Source organism: Athene cunicularia (assembly GCF_003259725.1).
Source record: "Athene cunicularia isolate RWA chromosome 13 unlocalized genomic scaffold, athCun1 chr13_part1, whole genome shotgun sequence".
NCBI classification, from domain to species: Eukaryota; Metazoa; Chordata; class Aves; order Strigiformes; family Strigidae; genus Athene; species Athene cunicularia.
This window is the reverse complement of record NW_020799117.1, coordinates 11566027-11583686: the sequence shown is the minus strand read 5'-3', so window position 1 is coordinate 11583686 and position 17660 is coordinate 11566027. Positions and strand designations below refer to the sequence as shown.

At 41.6% G+C, this 17660-nt stretch overlaps 1 protein-coding gene across 1 annotated transcript in view; it reads left to right on the top strand.

Moving 5' to 3' along the window:
- The window catches only part of UBTD2 (ubiquitin domain containing 2), a 31046-nt gene extending 15085 nt beyond the window's left edge, over nt 1-15961 (top strand). The window contains exon 2 of the mRNA XM_026858361.1: nt 9231-15961. Within this exon, the coding sequence (XP_026714162.1) occupies nt 9231-9628 (398 nt within the window). The 3' untranslated portion in view covers nt 9629-15961. The remainder of the gene's footprint in view (nt 1-9230) is intronic.
- Nucleotides 15962-17660: the final 1699 nt, after the last annotated feature.

Below are 17660 nucleotides of genomic sequence, written 5' to 3'. Positions count from 1 at the left end.
TTGTCTCTGCTGCTCTGTTAGCCGAAGCTGTAAGTGCTGTCTTGAGCTGAATTTCCACCTGTATCCACTTTTAGGTCATATTAAGTCTTAAATATTGTTGTGCTGCCCAGAGAGGGCATTGTGGTGGGCAGGGGCTTGTTCGAAGGTTAAGCACACTGGCACTGGTCATGCAATGGAGATGGAGCAGCTCAAAGTAATACAGTCACTAGTTGCTTGTTGAACCTCTCTGCATAGGTCATACTGTGCCTTCTCTGCCTTAGAAGCAAAAGAACATGCTTTTTCTTGAGGTGGCTACAAGAGTTGGTCCAAGGTAGAACAAGCAGTTAAGGACAAGTGAGTTGTACTTAATGAGGTTAGTCTCAAGCAAAGGTAAGGTTATCTTTGCCTTTTGTCTTATTTGGAAAGGAATGCAACAGGCTCTAGAGTATTTGTTGGATGATGTTTGTGGTCCATAGTGGTGATCATTAGAGTCCTCCTGATTTTTAGCTAAAGGAAAATCATCTTATAGTAAAATGCAAATAGTGTAGCAGTTACTTTGTCTTCCAGAAGTAACAAGAAATAACAAAGTAGTTTATCATATTAGGAAAGTGAGACTGAGTAGTGATGTTTTGTATATGGTTATTATGTCCCATGTGATGGACAGACATTTTTCTGCACACCAGAAACAGTGCTCACAAAGCATGTTGCTTTTCATAGGATGATGGAGTCTTTGTAAATGTAGGGGTCTAGTTTAGAATTAACAGACCTTCTGCAGTCCATATGGCATCTCCTATTTTCTGAAAGAATAAAGCATTTCTACCTCAAGAACCAGTATGCTCTGTTTTCTGGGGGCCTTTCCGTGACATTGTAGACAAACATCCATGACTTCTGCAGCAGAAGGAGACTTTTACAAGTCTGTTTTAGGAGAGCAGAGGCAAAGCTTTGTAGACCTCCAGAGCAAAAATTGCTTAAGTCTTTGTGGTTGTCAAGAAAAAGGAAGATCTTTATCATTTGTATAAAATGCTGTTGTTAACCTTTCATTTGGTTTTCCATTTTAACATGTCATAGGATTTTGAATGCTGCGTGCTAGGTATTCATTCTGGGTTTACAGGAACAACAGACTCATTAAGTATTCAGTGGTAACAAAGGCAGTGACAACTGCAAATCTGAGTTCAGTTTCTGTGTGTCCTCACACTGAACAGATAACCTGGTCACTTTAAAAATTGCCAAGTTAGCTGTCCATGGAGGGATAGGATGCAGGCTCAAATGATTGTGATTCCATGCTTTTTTTTTCTCCAAATCCCCCCACCCTGCTGAAGATGAGGAATGGAGAACAGCAAATATAAATGAAGAGGGTATACAGAGAAGCTCTTTTACCAACCAGATTAAAAAAAAAATAAAAATTCTAAGAAGCCTGTCTAGACAGGCATCTATTTTAATGATATGCAAAGCAGAATAGTACATGAATACTTCATTAGTAAAAAGACTTGTCATCTTTGAACCTTGATGTAATGTTTCTTGGAAGCTGTTACCTTATTGCAATATTAGATCCAAGTTTTACAGAATTATATAGATGTGGCAGTACATATGGTATTGCTAACATGACAACTACCAAGCATTAATACATAATTGACTTTCTCTTTCAAACCTCATTTGGATAAAAAATGACTCGCCAATGAATCGGTCTGTTCTAGAGTGGCAAAAGCCTGCAAGGAAAGGGTTGGGTAAACTTGCCGTAAAGGATGCTGTGACTGGGTGACTGGTTAACCAGCCTCTAAACTCATGGTTGTAGTTAAAATTTACCATCATCTTACATTGTTTAGTTTATAGCTGTTATTCATAGTCCTGGTCTAGTAACTGACAGTCCTTAGCAACACTGGAGTACACATGTGTGTACAGCCAGGTGGGTGTCTTTGCCCCAACCAAAGCAGATGAAAAGCCAATGAGATGCATAGACTAGGTATTTGTGCTCTAGTAAAACTGCATTAAGGAATAATTAGCTCTGTTCTGTAAGCTACACTGCTATCCAGTTTTGAGCTTTTTGGTATAGATCCTCTCTTCTCTGACTTCCCCTCTTTCTCGGAAGACGAGCACCGTGGGGCTGCAGATCCCAGTCCTTCTACCGAGATTACCACTGCACTAGTTGGCACTAGTGAGGATTTTTAAGAGGCATTTTTGAGGGACTTAGTTTATGGCCCTGACCCTCCCTTTCCCGTAAGCATTCTCCTTCCCAAATCATTCTCCATCACCACCCATCCCTCCTCCTGTGTCAAATAATCCCTCTCCCTGCCCTGCTCTCCTGCTGCCAGCACAGCAGGGATGGTAAGGGATCCACACCTGCTAACTGCAGCTAAAATTTGAAGAAAAGTGCCTTGCTTGTCTAGTGCAGAAATTTTTGCCTTTCAGAAAACTGTGTTAATCTTAATTATCTTTCACCTTCAGCCTAGTTAATTGGTGCTAATGAATTAACTGGTGCTGGTGCTCTGCTATGATAAAGGGAGAGGATCAGTGTGCCCAGCAATGCAGCTTGTATATCCGCATCAGCCTTTTCCCAAAATAAATTGCCCCTGCTCCTTCTCTGCCCCCCTTTCCAAAATCCAGCCCAAAACAAAAGGTTTCTGACAAACATACATAGCAGTGGCATGGAGGCAGATTGGCTTTCAGTTGCAACACAGGCATGAGATGTACCTCAGACTCAGTGAGGATGGCACATCCCTCTTAACCAGCAGATTAGTGCAGAAGTAGCTGCAGAAATCCCTTGGCTTGCTTTGTGGTTCAGATGCATCTCAGTTTCTTTGGTAGGTGAGTGCAGGCAATGCCATCTTAGAGTGCAAGCTTAGCTCTCTGCAGTGTTGCTGCCCTCTGGTACCGGGCACTGCGGATCTGGTGATAGCGGTTTGAGTTTTCTTCCCCTGTGCCAGCATGCAGGCGTGAGTTGCAAAACTGGTTTAAGAATGGTTTACTCATGAGATATCTTGATTCATAAACCTGCCCTGCACTGGGGTGAGGTGTGCTTAGTTTAAAGCAGGATGACTTAGATACACATGGGGGATCTTTGACTACATACTCCCAACTGAGATTTGCTCTCTAAAGTATTATTACAGCAAAAGCAGCTAGTTAGAATCATTCAGGTTGGAAGGGACCTCAAGAGTCTGTGTAGCAAATACTCTGCTGCAAGCTCGTCTCGGGTTATTGCCTTGCAGAGCCTTTTCAGACAGCTGAATGTATGTTACTTTATCAGCAATCTTGCAACCTGGGTGAGCTGGGTTTTCTAAAGAAAATGCAAGCATGGAGATGAGCATGAGCAGTAGCTGATTCAGTGAACCAGCTACAAGGTGGTTCTTCTTCCAGAGAACAGGGTGATTACAAAGTCAGCGGCAGAGTATCTTAGTTTACTCCACCTTTCCCTTGTAATGCACTAAGCACAATTCCAGTTAGTCTTGTGCCCGTTGCCACAAGCAGGAGTGAGCTGGTCTCCACTCACCAAGCAGCTCCTGAAGCACTGGGATCTCCTGCTGGCTCTGGGAGTTGTTCTCCTTTGTGGAACTGAGCCAGACCAATAATGTTCCTGTGATGGAAGAGCTGTTTTGCAGTGAATTTGAAATGAGAATTATTAAGTGCTTAACACTTACTATCTACAAAACCCATTCTTTAAGAAGCTGGAGTAAGTTTATAAAGGGAGGCTGAAGATGAGAGCAGAGCTGTATTGTGTAAGCAGTTGTGCTGTGGCTTAGGAGACAAGTTTATACCTTTATAAAGGCTTTGTACAATAGCTTTATGGTAGTTTAAATTTGCATAACACATGGAAGTTTAGTGGGGGAGAAGCACGGGAAGGGGCTTATATATGTGGTTTATTATCAAGTGCTTCATCCATACCATGAATGGTCATAGCCTCGTCATTGTTCTCTGCACATGGTGTAAGGCACAGGCTTGCACAAGTACTCCCCCAGTTGCCCTCCAGAAAATGGGAGAGCTACGGTGGTTAACTGCAGCATTAAGCCATAAGTTATATGGGATTTAATATGAAAGCTTTTTTTCTGTTAACTCCTCCCAGTTTGTGACGGTTGTAGGTGAGCTGGAACAAACCACTCCTGTGTTTCTACTTGTTTGTCTCAATCTTGTTCACGTACTGGGCAAAGTCACACTTCACCACTCTCACGTGCTGTTGACGTCAGTAAACTTTTTTTTTTTCTTACAAGATCCTGTGTTTCCCAGCTGTGACCTGGAATTAGCAACTAATAAAGATGAAGAGATAGATCAGCTTTTCTGCCGCAGCCATTTCTCTCTAGGAATTGCTGTACTGTAGGACCCAGAAGAATATCTGCTTCTATTCTGATGCTCATAATGAGTTTTAGTCATTAGTGACCTATATTGGGTTCACACCAATAATCTACAGGTGAAAGCTCTGCTATTGCCAATTTATTCAGCAATCCAGGCTCAGCTCTATTCTAAACCAGCAGTTTAGAATAGAGTTTTTCAGTAAGAAAAACAAATGAACCAGCTGTTCCTTGGGCAAATGTGTAATACACAGACACTTAAGCCTCTTAAATTAGTTAGTCTCATTGCAATGCTAGATTTTGTTTTGTGTCATCTTAATTTCTCTTCCTGCAGCAAGTCTGTCTGGGGGTAGGGAAGAAGGAATGGAAATCTGCTCAGTTAAGTTTTGGGCGTTTCTGAGCAATACTTCTCAAAACTGCTCAAGATCTTAAAGAAATAGAAGGCACATCATGAGCAGAAACAAAAAAATGCTGCTTTTTCTGAAGAGAGAATGGTATGCAGCTTTAATGCCAAAATGGCGTTAAAATACATTAAAACATTTTATGTTTTTAGATGACTATGGTCACATATGCCTGATTTCAATAACTCTTGTAAAAGTTCACCTGCATGTCATTTAGGTCTCTTGTTAATCCTATAATGTGCAGGGTGGAAGCAGTATATCACCCAGCCCCTTTTTAGTGTTTTCCCTTAACCAATTCAGAGAAATATCTCCAACCTAATAATCTTAAAGTCTTTATGACTTGAAGGCAATTAATTTCAAAATGTTACTGTTCCGTATGCTTGATGATCACGTATGTGTCTTTTTCCACCCAAAAACTCTTGAGCTGCCTCCTACCTGGTTAACAACCAACGGGAAGATCTGCCTTGTAGCTCTTAAATAATTCCTCAGTCTCCAAGCTGATACTACTTTTGAAATACTGAAATAATCCTGTCCACTGTGGTTCTAGCATTGTATCTTCTGTCTGACTTGAATCAAGCATATAAAGTTAACTCCATAGCTGTGGTGCAGCATCGATACTGATTGACTCCAGAGCTTGCTTGACAGTCTTTAACTGGGAAATCTTCAGAATAATGAGTCAGTCAATGCACTTAAAGCACTCTTTCGATTACATGCCATGGCACCTTAATTCTGAATGGTAGAAAGTTGGAGAGGATTAGGATTTGGATGGATAGGTTCATTTGTTGATTGGTTCCATCACTGGCTTCCTCAAAGGCAGTTCTTCATGTTTTGTGTCCAAGTTTATTAAAGTCATGTCAGCATCTAGAGGAGCATTTAAATACACAAAGAATACTCAAGTATATGAAACATTGATAAACTTAACTTGTCTTCTCCTTAATATTGTTGTAAGGTCTTTTTATCACATCTTGATCTTTCATGTCCAGTACAGAATCCTCCACCTAGACTTGTGTGCCTGCCACTCATCCTCTCTGATGCTTTTTTCCCCGCAATCTGTCCTTTTTACTTAGTTTCTTGGTATGATCCAGCAGTGAAAATTCAAAGTACTGACTCACCCTCTAGGCTTTGGCATCTGAACTTGGTCTGGTTGCCTGATGCAGTGTCCAGCTGCAGGATTTGGGGAAGGAAGGGGAAAGCTGTCTAAGTGGGGCTGGCAAGGGCTGTTCTCATGCAGCTCCAAGCACCCTGCCTGCCAGGCTGGGCACAGGGCTGCCTGTCTGAACTGCAGAACCGATGTTTGCATTGCTTTTCCTTCTCTGATTTAAGGAAGTCTGCATCCTTCCTATGCTGTAACTGGATGGTGAGGACCCTAGTTGCCTAGGTAACAGAGAAACCTAAAAAAAAATAAAATAGGTTTTTTTACTTTTTTCTCTGTGTTTTCTCATAAAAGCTTGACATTCTTTTAGTGCCCCTTTCTGCTGAATAACTTGTGTGGCCTAATCTGATGTATCTTGCAGGAAGGATCAGAAACATGGTTTTAAATTATAATGGCAAAATTACAAAGGGTTTTGTGGTTTGGATGTTTAATTTCCTGCAAGCTTTGCACTGGGTAAGGGACGCTGCAGTGAGTGCCTTGGTGAGGAGCTGCCGTCTGGCTGTTGAGATAGGCCTTGCCGTGGTGGCTGTGGGCAATTCGACCACTTTCTCTCTTCCTCTCTGATAACTTGTGTTTGCTGATATCACTTAAAATAGCTCCACACTTATCATGCCTTCTGTTTAACACATTCAGCCATTGTTTCACTTTTGAACTCCAACCAGTGTGACACCCCTTCGCGTTCAGCCTTTGAGTTTGTCACAACATCTTGAAGGTAGTAGCAGAGACTGACCATCTCCAAAGATCACTTAACCAAAAGCCTGGTAAAGCCTGGAGGGCGTCAGCTGGCTAAAGAGGACCAGAGTGTGTGTGCACAGCTCTGTGTGTCTTTGGAGGTGAGGACCAACACCTCCTCACCTCCTTCTGGGAGCTATGGCTTGGCCTTCAGCAGGCGTGGTGTGCCAGTAAGGAGGTGGTACCACCCTAAGTCTCTTCTGCTTGCAGTAGTTGTCTTCTGTGCTTTAACCAATATATCCACTCTTGAAAACCATTGAGTGGTAGGTAACGGGCCTTCAGAGTCGTAGGGATGTTTGTGCCAGTATGAGTGGAAGAAATGGGATTACTGGTAAGGTTTGTGGTAACTGTTATAAACAGTTTCTTAGCCTGGGATGGGACTGTGTACTGTTTATTGACAAGAGGTTTCCTCTAGTGTGTCTCTTTCTTCTTAGTTTTTTTCTTCTTTTTAAAAAGACAGACCTCCAAGTTAGCTGCTGTTTCAGAAGGTTTTTAAAATATTGCTTATCTGATTATGATTAAGCAATCCAGTGTTTATAGCATATGCTTTGACCTTGATGTTAGTTCAGCTGGGCAAGGATATAAATGATGAAGAAATTCCTTAGCAAGCTTACACCATGCTATTTAAAATTAACTCTTTGATATGCTGTTCTAAAGTAGGAGCATTCTTTTTAAGATCCATGGTTTTTAAAGCAAGGTACAGGTTTAGCTGCCCTGGCTAAATTTCAGTGCTGTTGAAGTTTAGATTATTTTTTTTTTTTAGCAGCAGACTGCATCTGCTTGTTTCTATGAACCATGAACCAGAATTCAGTGCTGTGACATTTACTAAATAGATCAGGCGTACAGAATGAAATGAACATTATAAAAGAAAACTGAAGTATGGGAACTTCAGGTTTTAGTCTGTGAATCAGAGAGTACCATGAAAGGTATGGATCCAATACAATTTCGATAAAAGCTGCTTTGCTCTGAGATTCATAAATAATACAAGACTGTAGTGAGTGGTATAACTATGTTTTTCTGGATTTCATTTTCTTTGTTTTCTCAATAAATGTCAGGACATAGCGGCCCTGGTGCTACCTGTACAAACAGAAAAGCCTTGAAAAGCAGCTGCACCTAAAACATTGGTCTTCTAGCCAAAGACTACTTCTGTGTGTTTTCATCAATGCAATTATCTTTAAAAAAGAGGGCCTTCTGTCTAAAAGAAAGAAGTTTTCCAGCACAAGATGCTGCTGTCACATGGACTGAGTGGCATAGTATATCCCCAAGTTACCATTTTTTATTATGGTAATTTTGCTGATCAAACAGCAAAGTTTAAGACAACTCGCTGTCAGCATGAAAAAAACTCCAACTAAAAAAACCTGCCCTTAGTTTCTAACAAGGAGCAGTTGGATGTTGTGTGCAGAACTGCCGAGTCAAAGAGTTTTTTAAATATTCTGTAGCTCCAAGGACTTGGCTCCTCTTCAAACATTTCCAACTACAAAAGGATGGGTGATCTTGCAAGTGAATGTGCCCCCTCTAGGGGCAAAAATGCAGAACTTTATTATAGCAGGTAAATTCAAAAAGGGAGAACATTTGCTTGAGTGTGTGAATGTCTGGGGGTTTTTTAGCCACAGTAAGAAGGGATTTCTGCTGTGATTTAGGATGCAGCTTCCTCAGCATCTCAGTTTCCTGGCTTGCTGCAAGAAGTGATGTGTGCTGTATGCAGCAGGGCTTTGCTTTCAGCCATCTCTTCTTGTAACTCTTTGAAAAATGTGCTGCTTTTTTTTCAGGGTAGTTCTTGAAATATCTTTATAGAGTGAGTCTCGTACTGTGAAAAAGTCAGCTTGTATTTGTTACTTCAGTAAGTGTGTTAATTCTTGAGCCCTTCCATGCATGTTGTACCATTTCAGTAGGAAGGAATGCTCTGTGCAAGGCAGCATGCTGCTGCCCGGTTGTCTTTAACATGAACACCCAGTTTATCCTGAGGAACCTCTCAGGAGTCTGGGGAAATAAAAATCACTCCTGAAACTTCAGAGCTTTGAATATGGGAGTTACAGATCCCGTGCAAATATAAAGTACGTGCTGGGTGTCATTGCTTTGGTGGTGACATCGTGCTCCATACAGAGCCGCGGAGTTGTCTGACTTGGGTGGTCGTGTGTGTTTGTTCTGGCAGTGCTCACTAAAACATGGGTCCTATATGAAACTATTTCAGCAATTTTTAAATGTTTGAGAAGTTACAAAATCTTTCTTTCACAGGGGTCTTTTGCCTTTGGTCTTTACCATTTTGTCTTTTCACAAGGCTTGGTATTGTATAGTTCATCCAAGTAGCATTTCTGGGTGCACATGTGCCCTGAACCTCAGGCTGTGCTGCCAGAGAAGCACTCCTCTTTTAAATGACTCATGGGGAGAACATCATCTTCCCTCAGCTCTTCCTGCTGCTTCTGAAGTTTATCCTGGTTTATCTGGAGGGAGGGGTGCATTTGGCTTTTAGGAGGTGCTTGTAACTCAACCCCAAGTTTCCATATGAAAACAAGGTGAAGCAATTTTTAATGAAAACTTGAGATTGTTGTAATTGATCCTTTAAAGCCTGAATTCAGACCTCACCACTCAAATGGTTTAACAGTAGGGTAAATACTTCTGAGCATGACCACTTCAGTGTTAAATGTGAAATGCATTCATACTCATTTTTTCCTCTCTTATCTCCTGAAGGTGCTCTTACAGAGTGTTACGATGAACTGGGCAACCGGTACCAGCTTCCTGTCTACTGCCTCGCCCCACCTATCAACATGATAGAGGAGAAGGGTGACCTGGAGACTCTGGATATTCCAGATCCCCCACCCAATTCAGGGCATGAATGCCAGCTTCGTTTGCGCCTGTCCACAGGCAAAGACCTCAAACTCATGGTCCGCAGCATGGACACGGTGTACCACATGAAGAGGCGGCTGCACGCGGTGGAGGGAGTGGAGCCAGGCAGCCAGCGCTGGTTCTTCTCAGGCAGGCCGCTGGCAGACAAAATGAAACTGGAGGAGCTGAAAATCCCAAAGGACTATGTGGTGCAAGTCATCGTGAGCCAGCCCTTAGCAAATCCCACCCCGGTGGAAAACTGACTTCTGCTTGTTTATTGATTCTTCTTCCCTCCGTCTCTGTCATGGGGTTTGTTTTCACTGCCCTCTCTTCTTTCGGTTTGTCCTGCTAATGGATTGGTTCCAAAAAATGACCAGCAAAAATTCCATCTGTGATGGAGATCTGCAAAAACAAAACATAAAAATGTAAACTGGCCTTTGGGGTTTGCCTGATCATCATATTTAACACAACAGCAGGCAGCACAGGGCAAGGGCAAAAGAAGGGAGAGGGAAGGGGAAGGGAAAAGGGAGGGGGTATAAAGAGGGAGGGAAGAGATTGTAGTTCATTTAAACAATACAAATATGTAATGATTCTTAAAACTGTAGGTGGTGTCCTGATCCATGGAGCCAGAGCAACAGAGAGCACTTTTTTTAATTAAACTAATCAATTTATAAAATTTCACATCAGCACCACATACAGTTCAAGAATCACAGCTGCTCTGGGTAGGTCCCGTGCTGCCTGTTCACGGGGATCCTTTCTGGTTTGACCTAACTCACGTGCTTTGCCCAGGCACAGCCAGCCCTGGGTAGCAGAGCTGTGCTGGCAGCTCGATCTCCGTCCCTGCAGGCAGCTCTCGGTGATGCTCAGACCAAGCAATTGTACATTCCAAGATGGCAACACAGTCCTGTGCCATTGCTGGCTCCCGAGCTGGGAACGCAGCCCACCGGAGCCTTAGGCAATAACTTAGTCAATGTATACTTTCATGTACTGTACTGTAACTTACTTGCTACAAGACTGACTTAGCCTGAAGTTTACTGGCTGACTGGCACCTGAGTACGTGCCTGCTGAATTATTATATATCACTCAGATCATGAAAACAAGCTTTGATCAGGCTAGCTGAGTGATGCGCTGGTCTGTGCTTAAGCGTTAGGTGCATCACCTTTGTCAAATGGCACCAGTGTAATAGGTCCAGGTTAAACTGCAGTTAGATGCAATAGATTGCAACTTCCCCTGCTAAGTTCCTAGAGGGCACAAAGCGTGGAAGATGGTAAGGAGGACATGACAGCGTATGGTTTTCAGCTTTTTGTGTGAGTGTCATCTGAAACAGCGGCCAGTCTTCTAGCTCTGGTGACTCCCCAGCCAGGGCAACTGGAGGCACCCGCACTGACACACCCCCGCAGCCCAGAGCGTGATGGTAGTGTTTCACAGCCAGTGCTTTCCCTTCAGAATGTAAGAGGAGCCCTTTCAGCAAATGACAAATCCTTTTGTAGACTCAAAAATCTGAATCAGAGCATATTGGGAGGGGTGGGGAATCTAATTGTTTGTTTCCTCAGTTAAGAGATGCTCTCTGTGTTCCTTTGGCTGCTCTGCACCCCTGTCTGGTAATGCTTTCGTGTGAGATCAAATGCCCTGTTCCTTTTAAATGTGATTTCTAGTTTGCTTGGTTTTTCAGCCATCATTGAAATAACCTCAATTCTTCCCAAGTCAAATGTGCTATTCAGGTATGAATAGCGTATTTTTATTGGTTTCTGTCTTCCCTCTTTGGTCTGAATGATTTAAAGCTACAGTTGTTCCAGCTCTTTCTTGTCTTCTCGTGAAACTGGTGGGTTACACTGACAATTTTAAACTTTACTCCTTCATTAATTCCACAGAACTCAGTTTCTTGGACTCGAAGGGAGTTCTTGCTCCGTGAGCATCAGCGTAGAGCCAGAATGAGCAGAGGTCACTTGTAGAACAACAAGAGTCTTTCCCAGCAAGTGGAAGCAGGCACACAAGTTACCTTGATGGTTGCAAAACAGATCCACAGTTTATATGCATTTCCCTGAATGCATATAAAATAACTTGAATTATTATATATAATAACCTGAAATAAATATATCTCTCTTTTTGGTCCCCATGTTGTATTAAGCCTATGGTTTTTTGACAGCTCCTAATTTGGTACAGGATGAATGAAGTGCAGTGGCAGAGCTGTATAAAGGAAAATTAGTTCCCTGTTCTCCTAAACACCAAAGTGACTTGGATTTATTTTTTGTTGTGTTTTTTTTTTCTTTTTAAAGATAAAATCAAAGTTGATAAATACTAATCTATAATAAATTTTCTATTGTGGAGTTTTTTTAAGACAGACATGATTTACTCTACTGGGTTTTTGCAGACAGATCTTTTGCATTACAGAGGGGAAAAAAATACTTGATATATAAACAGCTAAAAAATCTCTTGGGTTTTCCCTGGGCAAAGGATGGTTTTGTGCCAGAAAGACACTACTTGTTTTGTAAGAGATAACTTACCTCTCTGTATAAATGGTTTTTACAATGTCATTTCCCTGCAGTCTGTTCTGGAAGCAGAGAAATCATGATAGATTAAGGAGGAGCAAACCAGAGTGACAGTTCTGTAACTGTGAATACCAAAACACTACCTTTTTTTTTTTGTATGATACATTTTGTTGATTTTTTTTTTTTTTTCCATTTTTGATTCAGGCCATTGTCACCATGTACTGTTTTTGAGATTACAGAGTGTAGGGTCTGGGAGAGCTCCTTCTTTCCCTCTCCTTCCTCTTAGCTGTAAAAGGTTCAGTTTTATTATGCCATAATAGTTGACTATGTTTTATACTAATTGCTTTTTATGTTAGGGAGCAAGGTGATGATCTGAAGGCCACATCATAAGTGGGCTATCAGTAGAACAGAGAATTGGTTCATGAAAATACTCTTTTCTCTAACAGCCTTCCTCCCCTTCCTGTCCCTTAAGCACGTATCTAAAACAAAAAATTCAATGGTAAAATGCTTTTATAGGTGAAAATGAAGTCTTTTCAAGATCTTTTATATAAAATGACAGGTGTACTAAGCACATACCCTGCTGGAAACAAATTTTACAAGATTTAGGAAAGAATTATGTTTCAAAATATATATATATTAAAAAAATAAGCATACAGCATGTTGACTGACATATCCCATGTATACAACTAGAAGTTGCAATACACATTGAGAGAAGAGTCATTTCTGTCCCTGAGATGCCTTGTCTTTGTTCTGTGAGATGGTCTTTGGCGCAAAGGCCAGTGCTGGGGACCAGGCTGAGGCTCCAGCGGGACTTATGCGAGCTCCTGGGGCAGAGCAGGGCTCCCCACATGCCTGAGGGAGGGAAGGTTTGTTTAATTGCAGAGCAGAGTAGACATGGCTGAAGTGAGACTAACCAAGTACTAAACTGCTGTCTAGCTGGCAGCCCCAGTGAGGACTGGTGCAGGTCTGCATGGTGGGCACCAGCGGCTGCTCACGGGGAGACAGGATAGAAGCATGCTGGTGTGTGCATCTTTGTTTTGCAGCGTGAGCGTGTGTTGAACTTGCAGCTCGTTGCCACTGGACACGGCCTGGGCAGGGTTTCGGCATGCCAGCTGGCGTGCTGCCCTGCACTTTGTGGTGTCTTGGGTATAATCGAAGCAATGCAACAGGTTTTTTAATGTACACAGCCATGAACTGCAATGCCAAGTACAGATAAGTGAGGAATAGTAAGATTTTTTTATTTGTTAGACCCATCAGCCCTTTGTGTCATTCCTGATTAGCTCGGGCTATGAACTGATGCTAGCAGACAACATTTTTCTACGACATTAGTGACAGGTTTGTTTGACATGATTCAGATTTTTATACTCTTTATTGTTGCTTCTGTCTGAACCAGAAGTAATAACCTAGTGAAAGTCCACACTCCTGAACAGGTTGAAGGGTAGAGAGGCATAGACATGTGTAGTCTGCTGGGGCAAGGGAGCTCTAGAAGAGCTGCAGGTGCTGTAGGTACATTTCTCAGTGTGCCACAGAAGGGTGCTCAGGGTCATCTTCCACAACCACGTGACAGCTGCTCCTTTAGAGCATCCAGCTCCCGAAAGTTTCATTGACTACCTTGGCTCTTTGTGTGTCACAGTTTATTGGTGTCCTCTGCAGAAAACATAGCTTGGAATAGCTGCACTGAGAGAACTTTTTTATAGTTTTCTGAAGGCTCTGCTTCTCTGGATCTGGGAAATACTTTAGAAAACTCAATGGTGTGAGTCAACAGTGTAATAAGTTGGGATTTTAATAGACCCTAATGCTAAAAGCAGTAATAATAACAAAAAAACTCACCCCAGGAGCAACCAAACAAAACCCAGCTTCTCTTCACCTTTCACAGAAAGTTCCTAAGTTGCTTTGGGGAGAAGAGGAAAGAGGGGTTCATTGGAGCAACAAGGCAACACATGGCATTGTGCATAATCTTTGGTAAAACAGATGGCCAATAGATAAAATATTGCTGTAGTATGACATGCTTCTGCATATATATCCATTGTTAATAAATAATGTAAAAACTGTTTAAAAACTATTAAAAAAAATAATCTTTGTTACAATGGTGGGATGCTTTTAGCCATGAAGTTTTGAAAGCATTTTCACTGTGTCAGTGTTGACAAACTGAATGCTGTATGTTTCTCCATTTCTATCTTCAGAAGCATAAGTGGTAGCTACATTTCTGACTCTTGATCTATTTTACAAACGCTTTTCTATGTCATTGTACATACATCCAAGACCCTGCACCTTATGCAGAGAATGTTTACATTTAAAAAAAAAAAAAAAGTTGTCTTTTTCACTGCGCTGCTCAGATCCTGTTATGTTGAAATGAAAGTAGTCTGTTAGAAAAAGGGGGCTTTATTTCCTTTGCCCTTCACTGCTTCCCCCATAATTCTGACTCCCTCCTGGATGACAGCTGGCAGCTCTTGGACAGCTTGCGCTCTCCTGAAGTAGGATATAGAGGTATTTGAGAAAGGCATTTTCAAAAACTTGCTTTGGGTGGGGGGATGAGCTTCATATGCTCTGCAACTTCCTTGGAAAAAGAAAAAAATCTGCTTCAAACCCACTAGATGTTGGTGGTCTGCCTTGTAAGTTAACTGATCGAGGAAGCCTTGGAGTTAAACTTCCCAGCAACCATGCTTCTGTCTTCTCCCAAAGAAGATGAATGTCCTGCGATTATATCTGCAGCTACAAACACTTCTGTTGGTTAATGACTGTATATACAAGTCTGCCTGCTTTAAGACTTTCCGTTTCATAAAGTGTTTTTGATTGTTCTGTTCTGCAAATGGCTCTCCTCTTCCATATTTCATCAGTTTAGATACTCCGTAGCCGCGTGTGTGTTGCTCTTGTTCATAGGAGATGGAGCTATAGCTCTCCTTCAAAGGGAGATACATGCCACTGAGCCTACAAAAGTCAAATGGTTGGAAGATGTGATGTTTTAACCAGCGGGCTTCTTACTGTGGATTTTGAGACTTTTAATAAATACATCCACTGGACTCTCTGTGAAGAAGCATGTTCCTGCTCTCAAAGCAGGACCACTTGTTGGGTATTTATCTGGTAGAACTCTGTATTTGTATATTTTACAGATGAAGACCATTCGATCAGAGCCATGGGGCAAATAGAGAACTTAAAATCCTGACTCCTGCCTTAAAACTTTAGTTCATCTTGAGCTCCAAAAATTCTGCACCTGCTTGTTCCCACGTCCCTTTTTTCTTTAGGAAATTTGAGTCCAGTCAAAGGCTGGAGACAATTTAATGAAATTTAAAACAAATTTTAGCTGATGGCTTTATTAAAATAACTAACCAGTCTTGTATTGAAAACCCTATTTGTGCCTCTTTTAAGTCCAGGGAATGTTTAAAAAGTGGAGGTGGCTTTTGAGCAATGATTGAAACGACTGCATTAGCTGGCAATTTGTAAGACCCTTGCTTTCATATGCTCTGAGCAAGAGACTTTGGTTTGTGTCCTCTCTGCCTCATGGTAATGGCTTTCAAAGATGGCTGGTACCATCAAATTTGTACTTCTTGAATAAATATCTTCATTTTTATGGTAAAACCTTTTGTATGCAGTTTGTTTGTGTGTGCCATGTAACATTCATTTACGTAGGATATGGTGCTAGATTTGGTATTGACACAGAAAATCCAACACGCCATGAAACAAGGATGAGGGGATTCCAATGATGTGACCATTTTTTCCCTTGTAATTTTTATGAAGTCATTTAGAATCAAATATAACAGTTGTACAAAATATGCTTTTAAATTTCCTTCACGGCTCCTTCAGTTAATGAAGAATTCTAGGACAATACAAAGATGCTGTGAACATCAGGTAACTTTTAAAATGCATTATGTATTTTTGTGTTGTACCTCTGTTTCTTGGTTGACATATCTCAGTAGCGTGTGCACGTATTTTTAATTAGCTGCAAAGCACAAGCAGGTTGTCTGTTAAATTATATAGGGGTTTTTTTAACCTAGGGAAGATCTTTTACCAGTGAGAGCAAACCATCGTGAACGTCTATCAGAAATGCTGTACAAAATTTCCTGTATTTAAAACAAAAAAGAAACTTTTTTCTCCCCTGCATTTAAAAAATAAAAGTAATCCTGGAAATGCCATGCCTTAAGAAATAAACTCAGTGTTGCTTTTCTTTTTAAATTTCTTCAATAGGGCTTTTAATTCTGGGCTGGAGCTCTACAACTTTTTCATTATCTGTCTCATACCCTAGAGACACATTTTGGTAGTAATTTTAGTATGTGACAACGTTTTATCTTGCAAATAAGGTGTGCATCTGTGGAGAATGCAGGGCCTCGAGCTGCACTCAGACATCCAGCATGAACCTCCTCTGTGCCTGGCTCGACTGGCTGCAGATGTGCTTCTGGCTCCTTTGTGAACAGTGCAAAATAATGGATCTGTGTAATTGTCCTATAATTACATTAACTGACATGTCTTAATTCAGGTCGCCACTTTATAGTCTTGATTAACTACCTAAGGTATCAGAGGAGTAGGAATAATTTTTTTTGTAGGGCACTTTGGTCTAATGTTATCATAGCTAAACATTTCAATTATTTTATCTTAGAATAATTTCATGTTAGAATTTGTGATGTGAGTTACCAAAAATGTGATTTTCCTGCAATTTTTTTATACCTACTTTTTTAATATATTTTTTTATTCCCTTTATATATGTGTGTGTACCTATTCCCTTTTTAATATAGATGTATACACATGAAAAATAACAGAGGCTTGTTTGTAGCCATTTGTTCTCACCCATGAGACAGCCCTGCTTCCACCTCCCCCAGCACAGACAGAGAAGGTCTCAGAGCTGATTTCCTCAAACACCAGGATTATAAAACTACGTGGGACCATTCTTTTACCCATCTAGCTGAGCAAAGTTTAGACACTTGTCGATGACTGTCCCCTGTTGCATGTGTGCATACAAACCCACACCACACCAAGCTATCCTTAGTATGGCAGCTGTAGCACATTTCGGTGTATGGAGTGGGCTGGGGAACTCCAGGCTGACTGCTGACCAAAGCAAAACCCCGAACGTGCACAAGAGTTGAAATTTTCTTAGTGGCTGCAAGCAGTAAAATCAAGTGCTGCTTCACACCCTACACCATACAAGCTTAGGGGGGAAGAATGCGATTTACAGAGCTATGTTATACAGATACAGTGTTTCTATTCCTAATTAATATCTAAATAATGTTTGTATTGTGCCTTAAATTCATGTTTCATTGACCTATATCTCACTATGAGACATCGCATGAGGAGCTATGACTGCTGTGGTGGGTGTTGCACCCTCACACCTGGCCCTGTGCCAGACTGATTGCTAACTGCTGGCTAAAGCTGCCTCCCAGTTTGGCCAGTGCCGCTGTTGCACTGGGCCTCTGCTCCTGCGGAATGGTGCTGGGGTCCAGAGACAGCACCAGGGGAAATAGTTTTTAACTGTGGACCTGATGCTGCTGCTCTGGACGCTGTAGGGAGTATCTGGCTGAAAGCCTGAGGTGGCTGGTCCCTCTGACTCTCAGCTGAAAATATCAGGGTAATTTATGGAAAAGGCACTAAACTCATCTCAGCTCTGCAAAGTTGTTTGTTGTGTTCTCTCTTTCTCTGAATAATCCTGGAAAGTTGGGATTTCAGATGGGTAGTTTTCTCTGGACTCAGACATAGTTGCAAAGGTCTGATAGGTGGGATGCGGCCTCACAGGCATGCTGAAATCTCACTTCATGGGAGGTCAGTGGCAGTGCTTGGAGACTGGAATTTTCTGTTCTAATTAGTCCCTTATGCTGCAGCC